The sequence below is a fragment of the Micropterus salmoides genome, unplaced genomic scaffold (genome assembly GCF_014851395.1).
Source record: "Micropterus salmoides isolate LMB-PRFRI ecotype aquatic unplaced genomic scaffold, ASM1485139v1 Ms_hic_scaffold_10, whole genome shotgun sequence".
Taxonomy (NCBI): Eukaryota; Metazoa; Chordata; class Actinopteri; order Centrarchiformes; family Centrarchidae; genus Micropterus; species Micropterus salmoides.
In genome coordinates, this window is record NW_024040041.1 from 8679149 (window position 1) to 8706900 (window position 27752).

The following is a 27752-nucleotide window of genomic DNA, read 5'->3' on the forward strand; positions in this document are numbered from 1 at the left end:
GCTCATCAGGCCACTGAATGCGAATATGTGACATTCACAAAGGTAAGAGTATTTTCCTACCACCCACCCACCAATCCTGCTGCCCAGACGTTTTCGGAGTCAGTTTGGGCTTTGAATCTGTGGTAAGGTTGTCTAGTCTGTCCCAACATCAGTGTGTCCGGGTATCTGCGTGTGCTTACCTTTTAATGCTACAGCTTAGCTGCTTTCACATCCTGTTTGATGTGTCTTCCAACCCCCAGTAATTTCCTGTGTCTCCTCAGCAAACTCCAGCAACACTACCGTGTGCACCTACAGTACTGAATTTACACAGAGGTGCACATCCCCAGTGATTTCTGACACAAGCTTTAGTGGTCACACTTGGAACAGAATTGTAGTCAAATGATTTACATTCAACGAGAACACGCTGGTTTTTAAGTCACCCTGTGACGAACATATTGTTGTCCCTCTTGGGGAGTTGCGACATAGAAGAGGATGGAGCTTTCAGCTTCACTTCAACACTCTCCCTAGACCCCGATCCCTGCCGGATTAATGGCTCCCTCATCGCCTATTAGTGCTTTAGGATATTGATTTCCCCTCGCTGTCCACTTGACCATTGAAGAGAGGAAGAGTTATATTGCCGCTGCCTTGTGTGATGCCTGAATGTTTTGAAAGACTCATAAGCCTTCATTAGTGTCTGAGCTCTAATCACAGATCCAAATTAGATTTTTCCTTCCCAAACCCTGGAAGTTGAAGTCGGCAGCGGTTTTCTGCCGATTTTTTGACCGTCTCTGTAAAGCAGCAGTGCAGTATGTGAAGCTGTCAGTAAATCGCTGCTACGTTGGTCCTTGTGCAGTTTTTGTTACAGTTGAGACTCTCCCTACTTACACTGCCAGAGGCCTTGTAGGATCTCACTGGAGTCTGCGTGTGTTCAGTTCACATTTACATTGGAGCAGACAGTTTTCTAATTAAGTGCTGAATCTCTGGAGAGAAAGCTTAGATAAGTACATTTTTCTGACTCAGTTTTTTTCTCTTGTCATTCTTTTGTCTAATTCAAACAGTGTCACCTTGTTGAAGTAAGAAAAACTTTTCTAGACACTTTTCTATGGAGTATAGCCTTAGGACAGCATGGCCCACAATTAATGTAGATATTAAAGGCATTAATCAGTCAGGATAGAGTGCATGGCATTTCAGGTGTTGCTTTTGTTGTTTACACACCCTGGATTTGTAAATGGATTTTCAATAATACAACAGTAGTAGTCAAAAAGATCATCAAGGTTTTATATGTTAGGCGCTTGTGACTTCTACTCACGCCAAAGTTGAAATGGTCTCTTAAATTGACTCTCTTACACTCTCGTTCTATTTTTGTGTCCTTGTTTGCTCACAGCTTCCTAGAGGGTGCAGCCTGTAGACCTTATGCAAAGGGTAGCAGCAGTATAGGCCTATGGCAGAGCACTTTGGGAGTATGTGGTTTTGACATGTACAGTATGCAATTTATATACTCATTCACTACTTCTTATATAATAGCCTCAGAACTGGTTTATTATACTGTGAGCAGTGAATTGGCATGTGACTTTATTGTTAGCAGTAGTGTACATGTTGATTCAACACTACATTTTTTTTTTTTTTTTTAACAAAATTTTTATTTGGGTTTTTCAATTATAACAAAAACTACATGTTTAATAAATTGGTCAGTCTTGGCAGCAAGTACAAAATACCATCAAATGAATAGACAAGTACATAAAAACGTACAGAAAAATCGTAAAATTAATGTACAGAAATCTTGACGATCACATAGGCTATTACACTTTTTAATCTTGTTCCAGTTGCCCCGCCCCCACCCTAGTCTTTGGCTTTATTGATCATTACCAACATTTTGTTTCAAAAACTCCATAATGCTCCCGCAGATATTTTCAGAAACTCACAGCTTTCCTATAGTAAGGTATGTTTTGGTAGTTTTTCCACTGCAACACATGTTGATACACTTTCGACCACTTTACATTTTTCATAATCAGTGAAAGAGTCTTCCACTAACATTGTTACATTTGAAGTATGTGTTTGGTGTATTGGGATTAAAGTCATGTAGTTTTGATGGTGTTACATATGTTCTTAAAATCCAGTTGTATTGTAGCAGCTTAAGCCACGTGTTTGAGCCTTCAGGTGTACTTCATGCCCATTCATCCCCTCTTCTGAGGTTTCCTCCTGTTAATCGAGTTTATAAGTTTATCCTCTAAAGACTCCGGTCTGTAAACATTTTCTACAGCAGCGGACCTGCCCGCTACCAACAGCGTGTTTCACTGTAATGTCTTCCATCTTTGAGAGAGGTGGCTGAGTAAGTGAGTGGTTTTGAGGTGGCTTGACCCAAGCTGCAGGTTCTTCTGGCTAGAAGCACATGGTTGATGTCAGCCGTGCTGCCTCATAATCACAGCGCTGGTTGGGGAGTTTTTAACCTTTTTTGAACTTAAACCAAATCATATCAGTAACTTTCAACTCAAACATGGTTGCCTTAGATACAGTTGACCAAATTAAGAGATGTTTTGATAGGTGCTTCCCTGTAACTCCTTTCTAATCATGTAAAGATGACTAGTGTACGTATGCCTTAAGGATGTAGGCACTATAGACACACTCTAATTCTGTAATCCAGCACAGGCCAGCTGTGTGGCTCATCTAAAACAGGAATTAGGACAGCCCGGGTCTTTTTGATCACCACCCCTGGACACAAACATCCCAATAGATGTCACTCAGACTAACTCAATTTCATCTCTGCATCTTTGATGTGGTAAAGGCATTTAGCTAGCCAGCTACCGCAGATGGAGGACGGTGCACTCCACAGAATAAAACATAGCCACTTTGGCTGCTCTGAAAAAGAGATGCCCTCATTTTATGTAATTTGCCCCTGAGGAGTTTTCCTAAGATGATCACAAGGAGTGTGATTCTTCAAAGTGGTCCTTTGTCTTCTTCATTTGCTCTCTTTCTCTCTCTTGCTATTCGTCCCTCTTGATCTGTCTTCTGTCCCTTTTTTTTTTTTTTTTTTTTTTGCTGCTTTTTCTGCTTGCTCCCTCTGACTCTTTTCTCGCTGCCCTTCGTCTGAGTGTTGAGTCAGAGAGCTGTAATTAGATCTCACTCCTTCTCATCTCCACGCCACTCCCTCCTGATGTGCCATAAAGTCACTGACAGCTGTATTTAAACCACACATTATCATTCTCTCGCTTTTCTCTCGCTACTCAGCTTTAGTTCCTATAAATACATGACCATAGTGACATATAATCCCGGACATAACAGAAGGTGATGGATCATCAACCTTTGGCTTCCACTGATTTTTGGATTGAGTGCCTCTGGTGTATGGTTGGTCAGTTTCTTCAACAACAGCTGGTAAAGCTCCATTCTTAATGCGACGTAACTGCAACAGTTGTTCTTAAGTGCACACAATTTGCCTGTAAACAGATTGTGTGTTTTTTCTTTTTTTTCTTTTAAAGCTCAAGTCATTGGAGGCTACTGCCAAAATAGACTGCATTGAGAATTCAAGTCAAATTGATGTTGAGTGTTGAGTGGGGCTAAATCAAAATGCTTCCTTCCACATCAGTTATCGCAATTGGATTGTTAATTAGAGTTTACCATCCATCTGGTTTGGCTGGTGGGTACTTTGTATTTTCAGGCATTTTGACTTGCATTCAATGTAATGAGTCTTTTTTTTTTTTTACCACAGTATAACTGATAGCTTGTTGTCTATTGTATCCCCCACCACTGACTTTTGTATCCTGGGCACATTAGTCCAAACGATGGTGAAGACTTGAAACAGTCTTTTCAACTTTCCCAGTTTTTCTCTTCTTTCTAAATGAAAAGTTTCTTATTGTCTTACTCTTGTTGAAATGAAATTTGCAGCCCATGTAAACTTGCTACTCAGCCTTCTACTGTTGTAAGCACATACCAGTGATTCTTAACCAATCTAGACGACTGTGGGTCTCAAAAATATGTGGTTTTTAATGCTTATACTGAATGTTTCTTTCTTGAAAAAATAAAAAAAAATATAAAGTTCACCATTCAGCGTGTGTATGCCTACAGCTGTGGAGGTGTTGTTTTATTACCTCAAGTTTAAGATACCACTTCAGTATGAGAGTTTCTGCACTTGCAAGCTACAGTGAAGCCACAATCAGCCTCTTCTGCTGGTTTATCCCCTGGGTCGGGGGTGTAAAGTGTGTTTGAAGCCACAGTCTCTGCTCATATGAGGGGGGGAGGGGGGGGGGGGGGGGGGGGTCTCCCCATGTGGTAACAGCCTCAAGCATTATTTAGATTACAAGAGTGTTACAAGCCTTTATTTACTGGAATCCATGTAATCTCTTAGTCTGTGTCTTTCGGCATCAGGGTGGCACTCTGCCTCCCCGTTCCAAGTCTGCAGCTTCCCTGCTGTGAGCAATCAAGGTCAAACTTATTTGGACTGCTTTTGTTGTTTTTTCTGGAGCTGTTTTGCTAAACAAAGCAAAAAGTTCACTAGTGTGGGTCTTCACGCCACGCTACCTACTTTATTATTATTATTTTTTTAAAAGACTCTATCCCACAGTCCCTGCATACTCTCCTACACATACTGTACTGTGGGGGTGAATCAGTTTGTCCCCTGTGTAAGATCTGGTGTTACCACAGGAGTCACTTCTGCTGCCAGTATGCGAAATGCACACAGTTGGCATTGACCAACACACCGTGAGCCGTGATTTCCTGTCGGGCGTCGTGAGGCGACGTGAAGGGGGCGGGGCCGGTGACGCGAAGGAATTCGCGTGAGTTGAATATTTTCAACTCAAGCGAAGAAGTCATATGACGCAGAGTCGCGATAGCCTATCAGTGTTGAGATTGTCCGTACGTCACTGAGGCTTCAGAGCGTTGTGTGGAGAGGACCAGGCAGAGTGGGGGATGGAAAATCTGCTGGCCGGCTGAGAGCTGCTAAACTTGGGGGAGAGGAGCAGGGAGCAGCACTGCAACCATTGGACAAATAAACACTTGTAGTCGGTCTGGATTCTGGTCTGACAACTACGCTGTTTACTCGCAGGAGGAGCTCGGAGTTAACTGCTTTTATTAAATTAGCTTTTTACTTTAGTTTTTGGGATTTCAACGTTGATTTATCTTCACTGGAGCTTCTCAGCAGCTAGCTTCCGTGCACATCCGGTTACGGTGTTGTTGTTAGCGTCGTTGGGTCTGTCGGACTACGACTTCATATTTGTATATAAACTGGACAATACTGGGAGAAAAGAAAGCGAGGAGGTTGAACTACCTGATTGAGTTCAGAAAACATGTCTGTAACTTTATTCCAGCTATTATTGTACTTAACTGTGACCAAGTTAGCATAGCATAGCCCTGATCGATCCAAACTCCATTCAGAAAACAAACATTTTAGAAGTTGTTGTCCTGCTGTCTTGCTGGCAGACCTGACAAAGCATGAATTCACATGTTTAACAAATCTGCATCATGTTGTAGTTATTTCGGCATCAGTTTAATCCATTTATTGCTATTTAATCACAGCAAAATGTTTACGTTGGATTCATACAGGTGTAGTAAAGGCGAGTTGTTTATTCACGTTATGGCATTAAAATCGCCTTCTCGCATTGTGTGTGAACACTTGCAGCGAATGTTCTCTTGCGAGGAAAGCGTCGTGAGGCGAAAATTCACGGTTGGTCTGAATGCAGCATTACAGTTGTAGAAAGAACGCCTTTCTACCTCATTCTCCATTCTTTCTTTAGCTTTTTGGCTAACAGCTGACTTGAACAACATAAGGTCCAGTGCGGCTGACCTTTTATATTAATTTGCAAATGAAACACAAACAAACAGATGCAACTTATTGAGTCAACAAACAATGCGAAATCTACGTTGATTGCAGTGGTTGACTACAGTCTTCTGACCGGCTGCCAAAGCGATTTTGCCCTCTGACTGCGTGCGCATACAGTAAGTTAGCCAAGCGTTGTTTTGCGTGCAGGTGAAAATTATTAGTTGCATTAATATGATCCTGAAGATCCTGTGAAATTTTAGCACGGCGCTCATTCACTCAGCAACGCCTGTGCATCAAATATAGTGGGAACTAGCTCGCCATAGACTGTCCGGTCGCTTTGCGTTCCGAACATTAGATTGAGTTAACATTTAGAATTTTTTTTAATCTATTCAGAATTGTCCACGTCTGCATCTTGATGCATCTAAGAATAGATGTTTCCCCATCCCTAGGATTGAGCAAGCCACCACCTCCAAGGAGTCACCACAGCATCTTTTCAAGGGTGTATAATGCTACAACTGATTTAATGAGACACAAATTAGACTGTGTGATAAATAGTATTTCACTACAGTTTCCACTACTGTTGATTCCAGTAGCAGCCATCTTGGATTTTGAGGTCTGGGTAGGTGAGGTTCTCCCGACTTTCCGAGTCGTAAATCGTCTTGAAGGGGCTTTCCCATTGAAATTTCCAACTTCCCATGTCAAATGGAACGCACCGTTATAGGGCTGAAACGATTTATCGATTAAATTGATTACTAAAATGCATAGACGCCAATTCTTTGCATCGAAGCAATCCACATAATTATATAGCACACTGTTTTGCACAGGCATTTATTACCGTCGCACATTGCGCTTACGCTGTGAACATGACGCGATTATGATGGAGCTGTTTGCAAAGTGGAGGAAGAGAGAGAAAATAGCGAGGGACAAAGAAGAAAGTGTCGAGTATGGGATTATTTCAAGCTAAAGAAAACAACAACTCTGTAATGTTGCCGTCTGTTCACTGTAAAATGAAACTTATGTCGCCTCGGCAACAGCACAACGGCGCTTGATCAGAAAGCACCCAGTGTTCTGCCAGCGGACCACAGACAAGCTAACAGTAACAGCAACTTTAGCATTTATCTGAAATCATGATTGATTGTTGAGTTGAAGCCAAAGTAAGCCGCAGTCCTCAGCTGAAAATGTCCACGTGCGTTGTTTGTTCTCCTTTTTGGGCCGTGAGTTGTAACATCAGTCATGAATTAACTGGGTGTCGGGGAGCTGCACCTTTTAACTCACCTGCAGCTCTCTCTGTAGCTCAAACAATCCCTGCTTACCTGCGTGTGCTAATCCATCCTTCCACCCATATTCTTCAGGGTGTCCGTCTTAAAAGGTAATGATTCAATTTTGCGATTAAAAAGTCTTAATCGCGTTTAACAAGGTATTAAATGTTGAATAAAAATTTTTTCAATGTGAAAATTTTGAAAGAAAGTTTGTCAACAGTTTGTTTGCTAAAGTGTAGGTGAACGTATTTATTTATAATGCGTAGCCAAAAATACTAGACAGGCAGTGCGTAGCGACTGTGTGATTCGTTTCTGTAATGTTAGGCGCAGGGATCTACTGAGCGCCTATTTCACTCTTAAACTCTCCAAAAAATAGATCCGTGCGAACCGGAAAATGATTTACGAGTACAACCGACCGTAATCTCCCACCCCACCTGACCCTCAATGCTAATCGTCCATAACATAGTCGGAGTGGCGATCAGTAGTAACGGGATTAACCTGGTTGGCTGGTCGCTCTGTGGCCACTTTGAACAGCCCCGTTCCTGAAAAACAAGAGCGAGATGCGCCGCAAGAAGCTGAATCGGTAAGACAGAAGACAACAGGTTGAAACACGTTGAACTTCTCATAAAGCCGATGCTCTTGTTAATGTCACTTTTTCTGAACAGATCAATCGCAGCCTGGATGGAGAGGGATTCAAAAAAAAAAAAAGTTTGATGTGCTGCAACAAACTTAATAAATGTTCAACTCAGTTCTCCATAAATGGTTATAATTATTGACGAGTTAGTAGCCTGCCTCAAATCAAGGTTGGAGACTCATGTAGCCTAAAGCATTTTTCTTGCACAAAGTTAATGAATTAAAAAAACAACCCCAAACTGAAACAGCTGTAATTTGAATTAATATTACACTAGTGGTAAGTTATATATTATATGAAATTATATTGAACATAATGAATATATTAATATCAAACTTACAGTTTACTATTAAGTTAACAATGTACTTTTAACATAATGTTATATTATACTAATACAGTCATTTAGACTAGTTCCTCCTCCAGGTTGTGCCTGTGCTACACCGCCTACACTACTTACTTTATTCATTACTCAGTTTATTCTCTTCATCTTTGTTCCTTCCTGCCCTTTTTGAATTTTGTTGTATTGATCAAGTGGTCGATGAAAGTTATCACACATATTATTGCAGGCAAGCTCACATTATCTAGTTTAAACCAACTAAAACACAAAATTACACTGTGTCACATGATTTGCTGTAATAGCCTATGTAAGACAGTTGCTTTTCGCAGGAAATCTGACCAGTCCTTCACATAGAAAACCTTTGGCCTATATAGGCTGTTATAGGCAACTGAGAAAGTTGGTGAATGCCTCAATTTTTAGGTGGCGTTACAACTTGATGACATATAGGCAATAAATATGTTATAAAAATATTTAAATTCCTTTTAAAAACTCAAAAATATCCCTTTTAAAGGTGTGTGGCTGATTTAATCGGTTACAGCTCAAAGTGGCGCGGCAGTCTTGAAATATGTTGAAAAGGTCTTAAAAAGGTATTCTGATTGTTACTTCAGGATTCCTGTATATACCCAGATTCTTTGTCTTTATAAATGCCATCTTTATAATAACAAACAACAGCTGTTTCATGTGCAGGACCGCTCATTTCACATGTGTTTTCTTGACAAAATGTGGTTTGGTGACACAGCCGCTGTCAGCTCGTGTAGTGTGTGACCCCCTGTCACTGATCAGTCACGTAGTGTGAACGCCACAACGACTTCAAGACTCCCATCAAAAGACGGAAAGTTGTGTAGTCTGAACAGCACGGCCATCCGTCGACGCTGAAGGTCGTGTAGTCTGCACGAGCCTTTAATATAACTTGTATAGCACTCGGGTGATGTTTGTGTTTGTAAAGCAGCTGTCTGGTTGTTGGTCTGTTGATTTTGTTGGGCTGATGTTTGCTGTATGACGCACTTTGAATTTCCAAAAGGACCAATAATGAATGAATTGTTGAAATAATCTATAGAGGCTTTGAGTACTAAAATCATCGTTCGCTGCAGCCCTACACCATTATCTACGGATTCTGAAGTCTTTGGACACCTCTTTCATTCTTAGACAGAAATAGGTTTCGTGTGGTCGTGAAGTTGTTAGATTTGTACAATTTAAGTGGACTTCTGTCACTCTAGTTTCTCATTTTTCTCCATTAGTGTCTGCACATGAACTGAGCGAGAAGTTTTGCTGCTGTTAAAAAGAACCACTTCCTTATCTGATCTTTCTAAATTTGGGGAATAATGATTGATATTGTATTGTGTGCTGCTTTAGGTCTGTGATGTGCTTTTTGGGTTCCTTTAAAATGTTTACTTCCTCTAAACTTTAGTCCACTGGCTCTTCTCTAAATTATTATTTTTTTTCCGCCTTTTTCCACTTTATTTAATAGGACAGTAGAGAGAGAGAGAGACAAGAAAGGCGGGGGAGAGAAAGGGGGATGACACGCGGCTTGATTCTGGGTCTAATCTCTCACTAGAGACTTTGACTTTGCATATTACGCAGGTACATTGTCAGTTCCTGTGGTCTGATTTGATAACCTATCTGTGTTTGATGTTGTCACTGACAATAGACAGCAGAAGGGGCTCTATCAACTGGTCTATTGGTGGTAGACCTAACAGGCTTTGGCCTCTGAGGTTCTGATGAAGCTTTAGCTTGTCTATCTTTCTATTTGGCTGACCAGCCGCACGCTCAGATTAACTCGCACTCCAGAGTAATCCCTGCTCCATGTGGACTGTGCAGACATGTGGTTTATTTAGCATCTTGTTTTTTCTGCCCCCACCATCTCCCTATGTGTACCTCAGAATCATGTTAGGCAATGCTTAGCAAGTCAGTCCTATGTACATATTATGCAATAACCACATCTCGAGCATGGCTCTTTCTTTTATCCACTCACTTAGTGTTATACAAAGGATTTTCTTTGTGTGGTTCAGGTTTAGTTGGCCGGGAAAGGGAAAGTAAGGATTTCAGTCTAATCTCACTATGGCCATCTCTTAACACCTCGTCCGAATCAAAGCAGAGAGCCAGGGAAAAATCCATGTTTGCTTGGTTTGGGTGTAAACAGTGAACATGGGTTAAAAATAACACTAGGCTTACTTTATGAGCCCTACAGAAACCCTGCGTAGACCCAAAAATACATCGTGACAGCAACTTCTGTCCTTTACAGGCATCATTTCTGTTCATCTGAATAACAAAAATACTTAAACATGATCATAGAATGTAACTTGCTTAGTTACCTTTTCATTAGATGACAAAAAGGAAAAGAAATCCTATTATTTTGCATCAGTTTCTCCACATCGACTTAAATAAATCTCTTGGGTAAAGACACCGTAGCCTGGGAAGATGATTAACGGCAACCCTGTTTATCAGATGGATTTACATTTTCATTTTACAGAGATGTATTGAATTATTAGTTGCGGACCTCTGTCTCTTGTGAATGACAGCTACTCGTGGTTAATGTCACACATGGGTGTGTTGGTAGAGTATCCGAGAGAGGGAGAAAGGAGGGGGGAGTCTACGGTGGCAGCTGTGGAGGAGATAATCCCTGGCCTGGGCCTTAGCCTCTCAAATAGAAACTCCTACAACTATTGTGGCTCAATCAGATTAAAAAGACAAAAAAGTCTTCAGAGGGAGGGGAGGGAATGCACGTCATTCACAGAAGTGCAATAGGACAGTGCTGGCTCGGCTTGCAAAACAGACAGAGCTCAGTCAGACACAATGCTGCGGTTGTCTCCTCTCTGTATGGTTCAAAAAACTGCCAGCCAAGCAAATATTTTATTTCTGCTTTTCCTCACGGGCTGCCATTCTTTCAGTGCTGAGAGCCACCAGATAGACCCGCAAGCATTTAAGTTCAAATGTCACTCCAAAGGCATGTCGAAGCCAACCATTTTCTCACTGGGCTGTTTTTGATATCACTTCTGAGCACACAGTTTTTCCCTGGAAACAGTCACTATTTTGATATCCAGGCTGGAGGTCTTATGCAATAGTGAGACATTAGCTTTCTTACCAAAAGTTATATGAGAAGATAAATACCACTCTGATGTTTGTACGGTAAATATGAAGCTACTTTAGCTTAGCTTTGTGCAATGATTGAAAACAAGAGGAAGCAGCGAGGCAGGCACAGTCATTTCCTGGAGTCACTGCTCCAGCTGCTCTGAGCTAAGACATAGCCCGGTAGATAACCCACCTTAGATCAGTGGTTTGATGTTTTTACACTTCTGTTTTTGCGCAGACTAAACAAACGAGATATAGCGAGTTAATTAGTGAGCTTTAGAGATGCTGGTGGTCAGATAGTTACCGCTGGACAGAGCCAGACTAGCTGTTTCCTCCCGATTCCAGTCTTTATGCAAAACCATGGTACAGCTGCTAGCATTAGCCTTATATTTAATGGACAGACGCAAGAGTGGGATCAATCTTCTCAGCTAACTCTCCACCAGAAAGCGAATAAGAATATTTCTTAAAATGTTGAACTCTTCCTTCTAAAATGGAAAATGGTTTGATCTGCCACTTACAGAAACACCTTTCACTGGCAAGCTAGTTATTCTGATGTAGAGCTGGGCAATAAAACAAAAATCATAATTATTGCAATAGTGGTGCAGACATTAGACACTGTGCTAGAAGAAATCACTAAAGGTGATTCCATTGCAGTAATGATGATGATGATAATAAAAAGATAAGATGGTTCCCTTTGCTCTGGATGACCAGAATGTGCTTTGCGCTCACCACAGCAATTCTGACACAGCTGTGTCTGTGGTTGCAATATTACCAGTTAAGGTCAGTAGAGCTTGGTTGACCGTGTTTGAGAGGCTGTCATGCCCAACCCTGTGACGTCATATTTGTAGGAAGTGAGGGGAGTTTCTCTGTCACTGATTGCAGCCACCTATTTTGATTGAATCTGATCAGTCAGTTGTTTCTCACATTATCTTTGTTTGTTGTGTTTTACCACTTGTAGTTGGACCGTTAAGTTTATATACAATTGAATACTCATTCCACGTTCTGGTTATTGAACCACATGCTTTGACGATTTCTGTTTATCTGCTAAATTAGTTTGTACAAATCTAACATCTCCATTTCAGACATATCAAGATAGTCAGATTGGTAGTTTTGCTTGGATGTCAGCTGAGTTTTGCTGTACGCTGTAATATTGCAGGTTTCCATACAGAATGAAGCAAGAAACATTTTCAGTTGCTCTAATAAATTAATTTAGTACTCAAATGAAATTTATAGGGAGATAACCCTGGTACAAACAGCGGCTTGTTTTTGAATCTCGTGAAAAAATCACGTAAGCATCATAGCAAGTCACATAAGTATAGGGTGCAGTGGACTGCAGCACATTCTCTATTATTCACATTGATTGTAGACTGTGAAGTAATTATTTAAGGTTACTCAAGTTCACGAGCACTGGTCTCGTTCTCAACAATGATAAGATGCATTGTAATGAGACTTATGATTCATCTGTGATATAATTTAACAGTGAACAGCAAGAGAGATGAGGCTGCTCTGTTTTAGGAGTATTGTATTAATGATTTATGAGTCCTTTCATTTGACTTTATTTGACCATGATGGGTTTGCTAAAAAAAACTCTAAATTTCTTCCTGCTGAAAAAAATGTAATGTACAGGTCATCTACTTCACAGTGTACTTACTAAATAAATTGTAAAAAAGTAATTCATACAGTTAAGAAAGTTTCTCTTTTTGTTCGCTTTCCCTGGAGGGAGGTCAGAGTCAGGGTCAACTGAACGGCAATGCTGGAGCTTTTAAGGGCACTTCAGCAGAGTGGACGCATGCCAACAAGTGGGCTTGAGCCTGGGTGGCGACGATGAAGCATTGTCTCTCTGACTGCTTGGCAACTCTTCTACTCACAATACTGTAGAAGAGCATTTGTACTCCTACAGTGTTTGTTGCTTTTATGTTTGATATAAAGTATATCAGCTGTGTTGTGCATTCCCATATATGGAGAGTGTGTGTTTTGTTGGTGGAGAGTAAAAGGGAGTTTGGAGTTCACAGTATTGTTAAGACATGTTAAGACCCTGACACACAGTGGTCATTGGGTAAGTCAGTGGGTGGCTGCTGCCAATAATCACATGCAGTCTTTGCAACGCATGTATTTGGCGAGTCTTCCCTTCGGCAGTTCAGCTGATGGATGTTGAATCTGTGGAGGCAGTCGTGAAAGCAAGATGACTGACTGACTGATAAACGAGGTATGAACCGAACTGTGAATTTGGTGTATTGTTACACCCCTAATGCTAACAGACCAGTTACACATCAACATGCTAGCATTATCATGCTTAGTACAGCCTCACAGAGCTGCTAGTATGACTCTAGATATTGTTATCCTTTTATAAGCAATAGACCACGAGCTGACAGTGCCAGTGCAAATGTGAGCAGAGAACTGCATGCTGGCAGTCAGCTGGCCTCAAGGCCGTGCAGTGTTGGCTCAGTCTTCCTTTGTAGGCGCTTGTTCTTAAAGGTCGGTTTGGTGTGTCAACATACAGCCCAGAGGCGAAGGCCCTTTGTTTGAGTCTTGGTTCAGACAGCGCCACATTGACTAGCGTACGCATATTCACCCTGTGTGGCCCACATCACAGATGTACCCCAATATCTGTAAGTCCACTGTGTTAAACATACACAAAGACCCCCTCCTTTCAGCCTACTTGCGTTTTTGGTCCAAGGCCACTCCCTGAACCAGTAATGCTGGTCTTGTGCAGGCTTAGCAGCTGGGGTATGCCAGTGACAGCTGGCATTCTGCAGGTTCACTGGAGCAAAGAGACCCAGGCCACTCACACTACACAGGCCCCAGTTGGACAGCTGTCTTGGGCTGGGTTAGTGGGAAATTATGAATTTAAGGGGAAAGGAAGAGGGAGGCAGAGAAGAGAATTGTGATTCAGAAAATCTAGGGTTAGAACATTAGTCTAATATGCACCGAGGATTGTGAACTGTGTTTTTATTTGTTTGTTTTTTTTTCTTTGAATTATGCCGATGAGTTGTGATCAAAGCAAGTGAAATGGCTTTTCACAAACTTGACTTGTGTAATTCTTCAAGTAAAACAGTCATTATTCAATATAGCATTTTGTCTGTCTTGATGAGAGGGGGGAACTTAACACTAGCTTAATGCTAATTAATGCTTAATGCTAATGATTTACTTCAAGCTGGTCTTGAACTGGACAAGTGTTTCACGTAGTTTTTTGTTGCTTTTAACACTTTATACCCTGCTGGTCTGTTGTGGCCATGAATTAGGTTGTGGCCGTGGACTGCTTTTTTGCAACATCCTTCACATGAAGGCTGCGTGACGCAACGCTGCTGCTTAGTTTTCCTCAGAATGTCTAGACTGCAATAAGGATTTCACTGAAGCCTTAGTAATGTTTTTGCTCCTTTGTGTTAATTTGTTCTTTTGCTTTTCTTGAGAAACTGACAACCAGACTATAAATGGTTTTAGTAGAAATGAATGCTCTGCAGAGTTTTAAAATGGCTTCAAATAATCCACACATACTGAGTGACATGGCATTCACCCGAGAGAGACATTTTTAAATCACAACTCAGGGGAAAGAGATAAAGTTATGGCATTTCAAGTTATGAATGGTAACAGCGCTCCTGGGCACCTTTTTAGATGGATCAGCTGCTGCAGCGTGAAGGTTAATTTCTTTCAGCACGACCACACCCTCGCAAGCACACATACACAAAGAGGCTCATGCGTATTGACTAGGAGACACAGTGACGCACCAACACCTGCACTGCAGCCATGCTCTGTCAGACATGAGTGCCCTCACAGCTGTCTGTGTCACTGTGGTGTACTGCTAAATTGCTCTCTGTGGCTAAAGTAGCTGCAGGTCACTGGAGCTATCTTTTCAAGTGTTTGAAATTAATTTGTTAGATTGTGTATTTGCCCGCTGCTCTCCTCTGCTGTTAGTACCAATATTTACCAAGCAGTTCTCTAACATGCAGTGCTTCCACCTCCTGAAGTCACAGGAAATGAAATGGCTTAAAGCCGAATTTAGGAGGATGGTTGCTTTCCCTTACCCTTGTTGATGTTTGTATGTTGCTCTAACAAAACCTCTATCCCTCTTTTTTGTCAACACCAGGTATTAAATGAAGAGTGTGATCAGAACTGGTACAAGGCAGAGCTAAATGGAAAAGACGGCTTCATCCCCAAGAATTACATAGAGATGAAAGCTCACCCGTAAGTATTGTGCAAAGCAAGCTTCTCAAATGTCAGTTTTTAAGGAGTCTTTATGTATCTGTGAAAATGTGACAATCTGACTTCCCGTCATCTGTCTATTTGAGAAAACCACATTTTTACCAGGGCCGTAAACGCAACAGCAGGTCAACGGGTCGCATGTAAGTGGGTCGCTCTACGTTGGGTAGAGCTAAGGAAGCTTCTGACCGGCGGGTGATCGGAGCTGTCTGCCTGAAGTTTGGTTCTCCGCCTAATTTTATAATTAATTGAGGTGTACAGTCAGGTTAGGTAATGCGTTGGTGCAAGTGGCACTAATTTGCAGTGGAGGAACACGTGAATAAACGTGGTGATATCTGATGTAACGTGGACCCGTTTTCTCTTTCGGAGCTGCGACCGACCGACTGACGCTTTATTCACATGTGTTCCTCGCACTGTAAATCTTATTTCTTTTACAGATTTAGAGGTGTTTGAGTGGAACAATTTTGCATTGAACTAAGTTACTTTTATCATCATCTTTTTGGTGCTGGAGTGAGCTCTTGTTGGATGTTTTTTTCCTCTTCCTTGTTGTGAAAAGAGCTGAACTTTCCCAAGAGTATTTTGTTTATTGCTGATTGATTTTGTTCACTTTTTGATTTATTGTTTCTTGAACCAGACCTGCTTTTGTTAAAATATTTCTAACAATATCTTTTCTTGATGGAAACCAAAATTGATTTATGTGTGTGGGATTTTATTCATGTTTTCCTAAAATGTGTTATTTTGTTTTGAAGGTGTATATACTGCCGTCTTATATCCCTTGTGGGTGGGAATAACTCTGTGACGCAACGACTTGTCAGGTTGTGCCCAAGTAAAAATTAAATATCTAAAGTTGTTGTATTAAAAAACCACCATGTTATACAACAGAGATAATTTCAATATATGGAATAAATGTTTTTTCTTTTCTAACTTTACTAAAAAATTAACTTGGGCAGGTTGAGTAGGCTTGAACTACAGCTGCTCTGTGAGACTTAATTGTATGTGATGCCTTGGCTGTGTGTGTGTGTGTGTGTTTTGAACCACTTCAGAGAACACTTGGCAGGATCCTTAGAGGACATTACCTCTGGACCTGCGTTCAGTGCCAGATTAGCTCTCTGTTTATTAATGTGCTCGAGGCCTCTTACGCTTAATTGAATATTGACCTTATTGCATCATTACTGGGTTACTATCAGATGCACCTTTTTTTTTCTGTGTAGGGGGGGAGGACGTCATTGTATTCATAACAGTACTCAAGTGTTGACATAGTGATGGAGGATTTTTATTTAGTGCAGTGTTTTATGCCAAAAAATATAGTAAATACACAAAGGTAGTTAATCATCTCATTATTAAAAAATAATAATATAATCATTCTTAATAAATATTATGAGAAAAATCAGATGCTTTTATTCAGCCTGAATTAATTATCCAAAACATAAACACACAAAATCAATACTGAGTTGTTAAACGTTCGCAGTATGTAGACATATGTAAAAATTGTGGATTTTTTTTTTATTTGAACGACCATGTGACATGTTTGAATATTTATTTGTCAGTATATTCCAGCCCATATTCTCATCAGATTCCATGAGATTTGTGAGGTAAATTTCACCCCTCAAACCGCTCATTACTTTATTATTGCTTTCTCATCAGGGGGTTAGGATGAATCTATTTTTCCTGCCACTCATCCCGACCACATCAAAGTGAGCAGAGTGCCGTTTAGCAGGCTGTGTATGTGCAGGACCTGATATTTCTACGCAAGAGAGGAACTGGCTTGGCACTTCTGTAGTGAAGTAGGGCATTGTGTTGAACAAATGATTTAAAAAAATAATAATTTAACGTAAAATGCTTAAAGTCTCCTCTGCTCGTTGTTTTGTAAGGAGTGCTGCTTTGTGTATTTGCTCTCCATCAGTTGACCGATTAATTGTTTTGTTTGCTTTCTCATGCGCAAGTTAACACGGAAGCAGAGTTTTAAAAGAACATTGAGCAGTATTCTGCGGGGGCTGTTAATACTCAACACTAAAGTAAATATAATACAGCTTTTACTGTGAAATAGCCAGCAGGCCAAATTTCCCAGACTAGATCCCAGATGAAACCCAAATCACAGACTACAGGCTAACAGAGGTTGTCTAATGTCTCATGTTCTTGTTCATAATGTCTCCATTATGTGTTATGTTGTGTAAGTGTTGCCACATCCTAGGACGTCATCAGATGTTTTAATGACATTTTCCTTAACTTTTCCCCTATTGTTCCCACTACACTGTGATCCAGTATAGTGCAGAGCATGGGAATTAGATTTCCATGAAATAGTTTTGCACCTTGTTTCTGTGTAGAATGTAGGTTTACTGTAATTGTTTGATTGAAGAAAACAAACGTGCGATTCATCTGCACACCCAACGTCATCTATGACCATAATGTGCGTTAGCATGTCGCAATGAAGTGCTGCACTCGGTCTAAACTGGAAAAACCTGCAACATCTGGAGTTTTGGAGTATTTTAGACAGACACCTAACAACGTGGTGCTCTGTAAGCTATGCAAATTAGAAATGGTTTGTCACAGCAACACAACCGCTTTGCATGACCGCTACGTACAAACAAGTGAAGGGAAAGCTTCTCGGAGTTCTTTGTCAACACAACAGCAACACGGCACTGCAAATCCTGTTTACTTTGTGTCGCTACACAAGCTCAAAATATCTGGATCTCAACACGAGGAAGGTGTTTCTGTTAGAAGTAATCACAATTGATTTTCTGAATGCTTCTTCATCGCCCCCGGGATAACAGTAATTTCTGCATTGCTGCTGTCATGGTAACGTAACATTACATCATGTGTCCTCTAACGGACGGACGTTTTACATTTCCTGTTTACTTTAACGGCCATGTATGAGTGAGAAAATGGCTTACACTAATCGTTTCTGTTATTTTCTTTGCCCCACATTAAAGCAAAAATGCATTTGCCAGTGATAATCATACTGCAAATAAATCCATGTCATGACCAAGTCAAGTAATACTTTCAAAAGTAATACAGTTCAGGGGAAGGGTTGCCGCACGGTGATTAAATTAATCTGCATGTCACAGTGATCCTTTTGAATTGCATGTCCAGTATTTTTCTGATCGGACTATTATTATCATGACACAGCAGTGACGTGTCTAATGACGAATATTTTTATTTATCACTATTCTAATGTGCATATGTCTCTTTTTTAGGATGATGAGATGTGTTTTTGATATTTCTTTTGGATAAATTAATAGAGGAATAACAAAAATATTTAGAATAATGAAGAAATTAGTCATTAGATTCATCGACTAATGGAAGTAACTGATACAAAAATCCTCGTTAGGTGCCAGTACAGCAACGGTGGTGACGGGGCAAATAAAGTGGCTGCCTTTGTCTGTCCTTGTGGTAACAGCTAAGTGCCATCGGAAAGCACCAGGCACCCGCAGAAACATGCACACACAGCTGTGCTACACAGCAGAGCACACAATAGTGTGCTTTAAGTCAGAGTCCTTTCTGTTTGTACGCAGATCCTTTCCCCTGCCCAACAGTAATTGTGTTTATGTAGCTAATGCTTAAGTTTGTCAGATGGTCTGAGAGGTAGAGCAGCATGAATGCTTTCGAGCCCTCACAGGGGCGGAGGTGTAGGTTGCTGATAGTACTGCCGGTCGTTGTCCTCCCGTTGTTTCCTTGGCTCCGCTAATTGCTCTGCTATCACTTTTATCAAACAGGGAAAGAGACTCTGTGTGCAGGCTTGCCCGGCTGCCACGCACAGATACAAAGCGGATCAAGAGTTGGCCATTTCATTATTGATTTTCACCTCCGTGTAAAGGCGCCAAGATGTCATCTTTGGGCTGACTGTACTTTTTAATTATTTACACAAGTAAAGAGCTCTCACTCGCTTTGCCCCTCGCATTTGTCTCTCCCTCTCTCTATCCATCTTTGTCGCTCTCACTTAATTCCTCTGTCAGGGCTTTCTCACAGTGATGTATTAGTTGCAAATGCCCAACTAAAAATAAATGTATGTCACAAGTTGATTGATAACTTGCTGACTTTAAATCTCAAATAAAATCTGTCATTTTCACTGCTTCTCCATTTAGAGACTTTGAAACACAGATGTTTGCGATCACACAAAATGTGTGTTCTTTGTTTTGTCTTTGCTGCTATAGTTGGATAATGACTAATCGACTTCCTGGTAAATGGGTGGACAGTGAATGCACCTTCACAGAACTGGCCACTGCTTGTGTAACTTTTTCCTAACTTCCTGGTACAGAATTGTTTCTCTTGAGTAGTAGAGGGCTCTCTCTCTGTATGGCCTGTAGGCCACTTAGAGTAAATTTTGAGTTACATGTATTTATGTGTACTGTCACCACTGGGCAGCTTGGTGCATCAGTTGTTGGCACAGTCTCCACAATGTTGTGTCTGCAGTTCAAACTTGTCAGCCAGCAGGAGGTGTGATGTTTGTAGGAGTCCACAGACCTGAAGTTTTGCTTCATAGAAACTTTAACTTTCTCATTGATGTGAATTGGAATATTTATGTGCATTAGCTCTGTGATACACAGACACTGTCAAAGGTGTACCCCACCACTTGCTCTACACAGATCCAGTTTATGCAAGAAGAAAGGGAGGCTTTGGGTCTGCCTAGTCGATGCTCACTTGTACCTGTTTTCTCCAGGTGGTTCTTCGGGAAGATTCCCCGGGCCAAAGCAGAGGAGATGCTAAACAAACAGAGGCACGACGGGGCCTTCCTCATCCGAGAGAGCGAGAGTGCGCCAGGAGACTTCTCCCTCTCCGTGAAGTAAGTAGCACTGCACCAGTGTGCCACATGATTCACATTCACGCTGTTCTCTTTAAATACAGTTTACCATTATCTTTACATCAGTGTGCAGTTTCTCCACAACTGATCAGGTTCATAAATTTTCATACTTCTGAGTGAGTAATCAGGACAACCTCTTCCTCATTCTTGTGAAGTCTCAGTGCTGCCCTCTGGTGAAATGAGTGTTTATTATCCTTTGTAATGTGTGTTGGATATCAGGAGTACTTGCTGTTTTAGCTGACACGTACAGAGCTCATTTCCTCTTATCTGTCTCTCTCTCTGTTCTGATTTTCCCAAAGCACACAGTTCAGATCAGTTCACAGCAGGTTACATGTAAAGTTGATACTAAGATATGGATCTAACTTACCGTCTGGACTGTCCTGATTCTGCTTAGTCAGCCTGTATTGAATGTCAGTCGGTTACTGGCGTGACTGACTCATTTGACTAACACTTACCAGCCTGTCGCAGACACGCCCTATGTATTTGATAAGCGAGGTTAATGTCTGAGTGAGTCTTAGAGTTCCTCTATATTCATTTAAGTCTGTGCTTTGCCTTCAAAAACAACTTTAGATGCTGTCAGAATCTTTTTGTGCATTTAAGTATTGCTGAAGATCCCCCTCCTCATAGTTGTCCTCCTTGTGACCTTGTGCAGGTTTGGAAATGACGTCCAGCACTTCAAGGTTCTTCGTGATGGGGCTGGAAAGTATTTCCTATGGGTGGTGAAGTTTAATTCCCTCAACGAGCTGGTAGACTACCACCGCTCCACCTCAGTCTCTCGCAATCAGCAGATCTTTCTGCGAGACATAGAGCAGGTCCCCCAGGTAAGAACTGAGATCCTTAACTGTGACGAAGAGTAGCAGTGTGTTGCAACATGGTCTCTTTTTAACATTTCTTACAGGAGGATGTAATTGAATGTACCTTTCAAACGTACTAGTATCAAACATGCTCATATAGATATTTGCCCCTCCTTCAAATCTAGATCACTTATCTGAAAGTTCTTAACGCTGCAGAACCAGAACGAGCATTTTTGTCGTCAGCACAGCCACATTTGGACAAACTGAAGCAATGATGTTTGCAGAAATGTCTAGTCTCTGAAAAGTGTCATTAGTAACTCTGATTTCTGATTGTGTTCAAGAAAAGTAAGTTAGTAAAACTGAATTATGCTGAGGGAGAAACGGATGAAAATCCCCCTCTACATTTTCAAAATGAAACATGTAGATATTTGCCCAATTAGACATCATTAAGTAACATCCGGTTGTGTTTTCTACAAATTACAGCAAAGTAATTTACATACGCAACACTGTCTCTCAACATGTTACATCTCACAGACATGAGTGACTGACTTAAAGATGTAGATTACATTCCTGCCGTGATATTGTGGGTTAAAGGGTTTGGCAGTAGATGATGCGTAAAAACATCTGTGTTTTGCTGAGAATTCATTTGAATATACAAAATTGTATTATATATGCACCCCTGTTTAATCGGATGGTTCACTCTGGAGAAAAATTATTGAAAATGCTGCACCGCACTTAGCTGTGCTGTCACAACACAACAGACACAACCGCAAACAACACATTCCTCTTGCGTGTCTGAGTGACTGTGATGCAAACCCACAATGTTATTTTCTATGGGTTCACGCTAACACTGTTGGCCAGTAGGCTGAGGATTGTGGTAATATCTTTTTCATTAATCTCACCAGTAGAAATCCTCTGGCTGACTGACCACAGCAGCTTAGTTTTTAAGTTAGCCGGAAAGTGAAACCTGACGTAGGTGTTGCACTTCTAAATTAGTGCACCGTGAGTAAAGACGGCAACAGCCAGTCTTAGCTAAAGAGCTATTTGTGTAACCTATAAAAACAAACATATAATAGCTTATCAGTTAGAAACATGCAGATGAACATGTTCATTCAAATATGTGTGGTTGTTTGGGTGAGTCTGGACAGCGGCGGGAGGAGGAAGTTAGCTAGAGTGAAGCGGGTAGCCTGCAGGCCTGAGGGACAGCTGCAGGGGAAAGAAGAGAGGAAGTGTGACCAAAACCACACAGAAAAATAAAGAGATGGAGACAGTTAGAGGGAAAGAGACAGTGATATACAGATAAGTGGGAGGGGGGAAAAGAGAGGCAGCCTGTGTGAGAGAGAGAGAGAGAGAGAGAGAGAGATGGCGCCGCGTTGTGTTATCTCCTCTAGTTATAATTATATAGTGTATCAGGGTGCAGCACTATTGTTTATTCCTGTAGGTTGAGGATGTTCACGATTTGAGAGCAGCCACTGAAAAAACATTTATCCTCATGATTTAGATATTTGGCGGCAGGTTTTTTTGTCTTACAACTTATTAATTGCAATCAAGGAATGGACATCTTGTGATGACATGAAAGTTGGCCGTACCGTAAAACTTTGATTAATAGCGCGGGCTTTTATTTGCTTCAGTCACTGAACTCACCCTGCCTATATTTGGGACAGGTCTGTATAATAAATCCCTTTCACACAGAACCCTTGCTCAGCAAAGATGGGGAAATGGGCAAATATGAAATTGTTTATTTTAACCTGTATGAATTTTACTTTTTATAAAAATGTAGCTTTTTTTGTCTCTCTTGTTTACTATACCAGTAAATGTAAATTGTTTCCGTAAAATAAACTTAACAATTGAACTGTGGAAAATTGAGTATTGCTAAAAGTTTTAAATTTTATATTTGTATGTGTGATCTAAGCAGGTTAGAAGTAGCTCAAGAGAGCGACACTGTGGGTTTTCTGAGGTTTTAAAAATCCAAAGAACTTCTATAAAAACAAGACCAGGCGTCTAATCGATACCAGCGTTTATTTGTCAAAACGTGTAGCCACACCAGGCCAGTAGAAGGGGCAGGCTTTTAAATGAAGTTTTACAGTACTCTTCTTAAATGCCCTACCTAAGGTTACTGAGACCAAGAACGCTGCTAACTCAGAAATCACAGTGAATGTTTCAGTGTTTTTTAATCATCATTTCACACCTTTGCCAACCCGTTTCCTTCTTCTGATTGCACAGCATCCCACATACGTGCAGGCGCTCTTTGACTTCGACCCCCAGGAGGAAGGCGAGCTGGGTTTCCGACGCGGCGACTTCATCCAAGTCCTGGACAACTCTGACCCCAACTGGTGGAAAGGAGGCTGTCACGGCCAAACGGGCATGTTCCCTCGCAACTACGTCACGCCTGTCAATCGGAACATGTAAACAGTCAGATCATGTAAACAGCAGCCACCACAACAGCAACCATCAACACCACCACCACCACCACCACCATCATCATCGTTGATCTCATCAGCCCCCCCATCCAACCACCAACCACCCCTCCACCCCTCTTCACCATCCCACGATAACAGGAGCAGACAGGAAGAGCGCATACAACCGAAAGAGAGAGAGTGAGTTTAAAACAGGAGTAGTGCTTTCGTAGGCGTCGCTGTGTGGGTGGCAGCGGAGCAAAATCTGGAAAAAAAACTTTTTCTTGTGCTGAGAATGTTCACCTCCTTAGTGAACGCCTCGATGAGGATTGAACCGTCTTTGAGGGAAATCTAAACGCAGAGAAACTAAAGAATAGTGCACCAACCGTGAAGATAACCAAATGATTCTACCGCTCGCACAGCTGCTTCTGTCTTCCCCTTAACTTCTTAACATTCTGCCTTTCCTCTGTTTTTTGTTTTGTTTTTCTGTGCCGCATGTTGTTTTAATCACCTAAATGAAATGCCTACCGATAAATCCTAACTCTGTTTAAAAAAATTTTTTAAATAATAATAAAAAAGAAGAAATGGTTTTAAAAATGTACAAAAAAGACGAGCTAGAGAGAAAAAAAAATGCAATCTACAGTACAGCAAGTTTCCATGTCTGAGATCATTGGCACGTGAGCATTGTACATCAGCCATCGGCTGTATAAATAAATCAACTATAGAGAGAATCCATTTTTTAAGAATATATTATATATTTGTATGTGTTTTTGTCTGTTTTACCTCTCATCACAAATTGTATTTTTTTCCATTTGTAAATTATGTTCAATCTTTTGTTAGTCTGGATAAGACCTAGTAGCTCTAGAATGTGCTGAATTGTCAGGCAATTTTTTTTTGTTTGTTTTGTTTTTCTGAATCTGTCTGAGGGCTCTCCCGGATAATACAGCATGATATTTAAGGGGGCATGAATTTGATTCGAATAGGTTTGTCTTGCCTATAATGCAAAGAAAGTAAAGTTAGCTCTCTGTGAAGAAACAAATCAGGAAGCTAACGCTGACCAGCAAGTAGAGCCATGAATGCTGCAAGAGCTGTTGTATTACGAAGCCCAGTTGTAAAGGTCAGCCACCTTTTCAAAGCCAATGTATTTATTGCAGCCATTTTACTTGGGCAGTGAATGTAGCTGACTGAGTCCATTGATATTAACATGAGGGAAGCAAGGTCGGAGATCTGAACTACACAACCATGCAAGGGATTTTAAAGACATGCTGAAATAGTGATGTTTTCATTCATAAAGAGAACGATGTATGGAGGATTATGTACAGGCAGTGAACATGCATATTCACATAAACACTCATTACATGCATGCATACGCAGACGCTCTCCTCCTTTGTTATACCTGCACGTAGCAAGGAGGCAGAGTTTGGATAATCACATTGTGTAATCACCAGTGCAGATCTGCAGCTGGCACAGATAACCAGTTCAGAAAACTGAGAGATTGTCTTTTATGCTAAAAGAGAGAGAGATCAGCGTAAATGATGTAAGTTGTTTTTTTTGTCCTTTTTTGTTTTTTTTTCCCCAATGTGGCGTCTGGTCAAGCACTTTTTTTGTCAAACATTTTGATTTCTGGCCTGGTCCTGTGCGTGTGTATTTGTGTGTGTGTTTGTGTTATTGGTTTCTGTTTTCTTGTTCTCTCTGGATAGTGCCTTTCTCTCTGGTGTTTCAGTGTCTCCGACCTGCTACTTTGAGCCCCCTCCCTATATGGGGCCTGCCAGTCCTGCAGTGAGAAACAGTGTACATAACTCTACCTGTCCCATCCAACAATGAACCCCCACCCTCCACATCACCCCGCCTCCACCTTTATCCTCACCAACATGGAACTCTTCTTATTTAAGTGTCTCTCGCCTTGTCTTACCTAATGATACTGTTTTGTTTTTGCTCTTTTTTTATTTGCATTCGTTTTTTGGTTTTTTTTGTTGTTGTTTTTTTTTTTTTTTAATAAAATGCAATTATTAAAAAAAACTGTTTTTTTTCTTGTGGTGTATATTTTAGAAGAGACAAAACGCATAGACTTGTACGTGTGCCAGGCTTTGCCATCTTTAACAGCTGGTTTCTTAGTATGTGTGTATTTTAAATTTTACATTTAAAGGAGAAGTTTGACATTTTGGGAATACGAGGAGTTCATTCAGTATCTTAACACGAAAGGGAGTAAACTGTTCTCTGAACTCTGAATCGAGGGTACTAAAAGCGAGATAATTTCTAATTACTATGTTGTGTTTTTATCTTACTTATGTCTGATGTGCTGTAATAGTATCATTGTCAGCCAACAGCCTCAGTTTTGTCTTTTAAACCTCAATATGTGCATTTAATATGAGCTAACGTAAGCTAAGAGTGAAACCCCTGCATGAAGGCAAGGCAGCGTTGTGTTGCTTATGACCTCAACCTTTTCATTTGTAAGAGGAAAAACGTGTGAAGCAGTGGTTTCCAGACACATCGGTGCAGTATGATAATCAGCTTGCAGACTTGGAGCTTGCTTGTTATGAGTAATCCGTCACAACTGAGTATCAGGCGAGCTTTTTTGATTTTTGGCAGAACTATATTTGCTTGTTAACGCAGTTGAAAAAACAAATTGTTTTTCATCTGTGGATGGTTGTCCTGTGTTTGTGGGCACCTCAGAAAAGCTGGATTTGAGAGCTGCATTCATTACCTCAAACCTGAAAACAAAAAGAACATCTTTTCAGATAAATCCCTGCTTTAGCTTTGCATAACACCCAACCATAATGATTATCACTGTGAAGAATGCAGTTTTATTTATTTATATTCCTTGCTGAAACAGGAAAAAATACAGTCAAAACAGTACAGCATGCTTATTTGACTTGTAATAAAGAGGCTAAAACATGCAACTGCATCCACAGTCATAAAAGAGATTAGTCCTTTTTGACATCTTAACCTTTAGATGATCTTGCCCATCTGCACACATTTAAATGATATTGCCTGTGTTATGCTGGTGGTGTATTAAATCATCTATGTATATGATCCATAATTTGAAAATGCATACTACAGGATTAGCATGTTCGACCAAAAGGCTATCCCTCCAGACACAGTGTCAGTGGGTTTAGTTAAACACCATCTCAACACATTTCATTATGAAAGGCGTCCGAAGTGTCTGTCTTTTTCTTGGAGTGCAGATGATCTGAATGTGTCAGTTAATCTGAATACGCAGTGAAGAGGAAGCTGATGATTTCATTTCTTGAAGGGAAGCCCAGGGTGCTCTGCATGCAGCACTCTGCTGCAGCCAAGTGAGATCTTTATAACATCACATTAGCCACGGTCTGGTGCACTGTCTGCTCCATATTTTGACTTTTAGCACTCCCAGTACCACTTTCACTCTTCTCTTCAGTCTGGCGCCTCTCAGCCTTCATTTCTGTCTCCGACTGCCTTAAGCAGACGCTGTTACATCAGTGCTTCTAGTTTTGAAAGATATCCGGCTGCTCCAGTTCTTCTTTTTACCTTCATGACATTTACCAGTCATGTTTGTTCTGCAGTCTTCATTGACCACTGGTGGCACTGGCAGTTATTCAAATTAAATGAGAATAAGACATTTCTGATGGACACCATATATATATATACGTATATAAAACTATACACAATATAAAGTCTCGTCATTGTGAGAGGCTTTTCTAACGTGTGAGGTCTAAGCATGAACTCTGCCCCAGGGACCGTTTGTCATATGGTGCTGCTCGATAACAGCTGTGCCAGCATTAAAAGCCCGCTGCTCTCCACTGTGTTTGGACATTTTAAGATCATTTGCAAGTGAGGAGGACATGTCGTGCAGAGTTGAGAAGATTTTTATCAGCGTGTGAACTGTGGACCTGTTTGTGCCAGTCCCTCAGCATCACATTTAAAATGAGATACTGTTTGACTGGATTTGGTAGGTGTAATAAATAAACCATGTTTGGGAAAATGCATTTGCAGAAGGATGTAGGCACTGCAATAAAAAACCCTGTTTGCTGTACATCATGGGACATTATCTCTGACAACAAAGACCAATGACTGTTTCCAGGCCAGCTCAGGCAAATCAGATTCCACCCCTGGCTAACCCCCTAGCCCTGCCCCTGGAAACAGCCCCACTGAAGGTAATAGGTAGTTTGCTTGTTAGTATCACGGATAGTTTACTGAACATGCCTACCAGGTACAAGCCCAGGGGACCCTGGACCAAACCAACTGTATGAAGTGAAAGTTTGATCATGTCAATCAAACAACTACAAAACGACACAAAACAATATCAAAGAGAAGCAAAACAACTACAAAAAGATACACAATTACTACAAAGGGATGCAAAACAACATCAGAGACGCAAAACAACTACAAAAAACACATAACGACTACAAAGAGGCAAAACAGCTACAGAAAGATGCAAAACAACTACAAAAAGATACAAAACGGCAGAACATCTACAAAAAGACGCAAATTACTACAAAGAGACATGAAACAAATAGAAAGAGATACATTTGTAGTCACTTTGTGTCTCTTTGAGTGTGAAAAA

General features: G+C 40.8%; 1 protein-coding gene across 1 annotated transcript in view; it reads left to right on the forward strand.

Annotated features, from left to right (window-relative positions):
• grb2b (growth factor receptor-bound protein 2b) overlaps nt 1-25145 on the forward strand; it is a 35317-nt gene extending 10172 nt beyond the window's left edge. The window contains exons 3-6 of the mRNA XM_038694392.1: nt 15109-15206; nt 19879-20001; nt 20672-20840; nt 23037-25145. Of these exons, the coding sequence (XP_038550320.1) occupies nt 15109-15206; nt 19879-20001; nt 20672-20840; nt 23037-23222 (576 nt within the window). The 3' untranslated portion in view covers nt 23223-25145. The remainder of the gene's footprint in view (nt 1-15108; nt 15207-19878; nt 20002-20671; nt 20841-23036) is intronic.
• Nucleotides 25146-27752: the final 2607 nt, after the last annotated feature.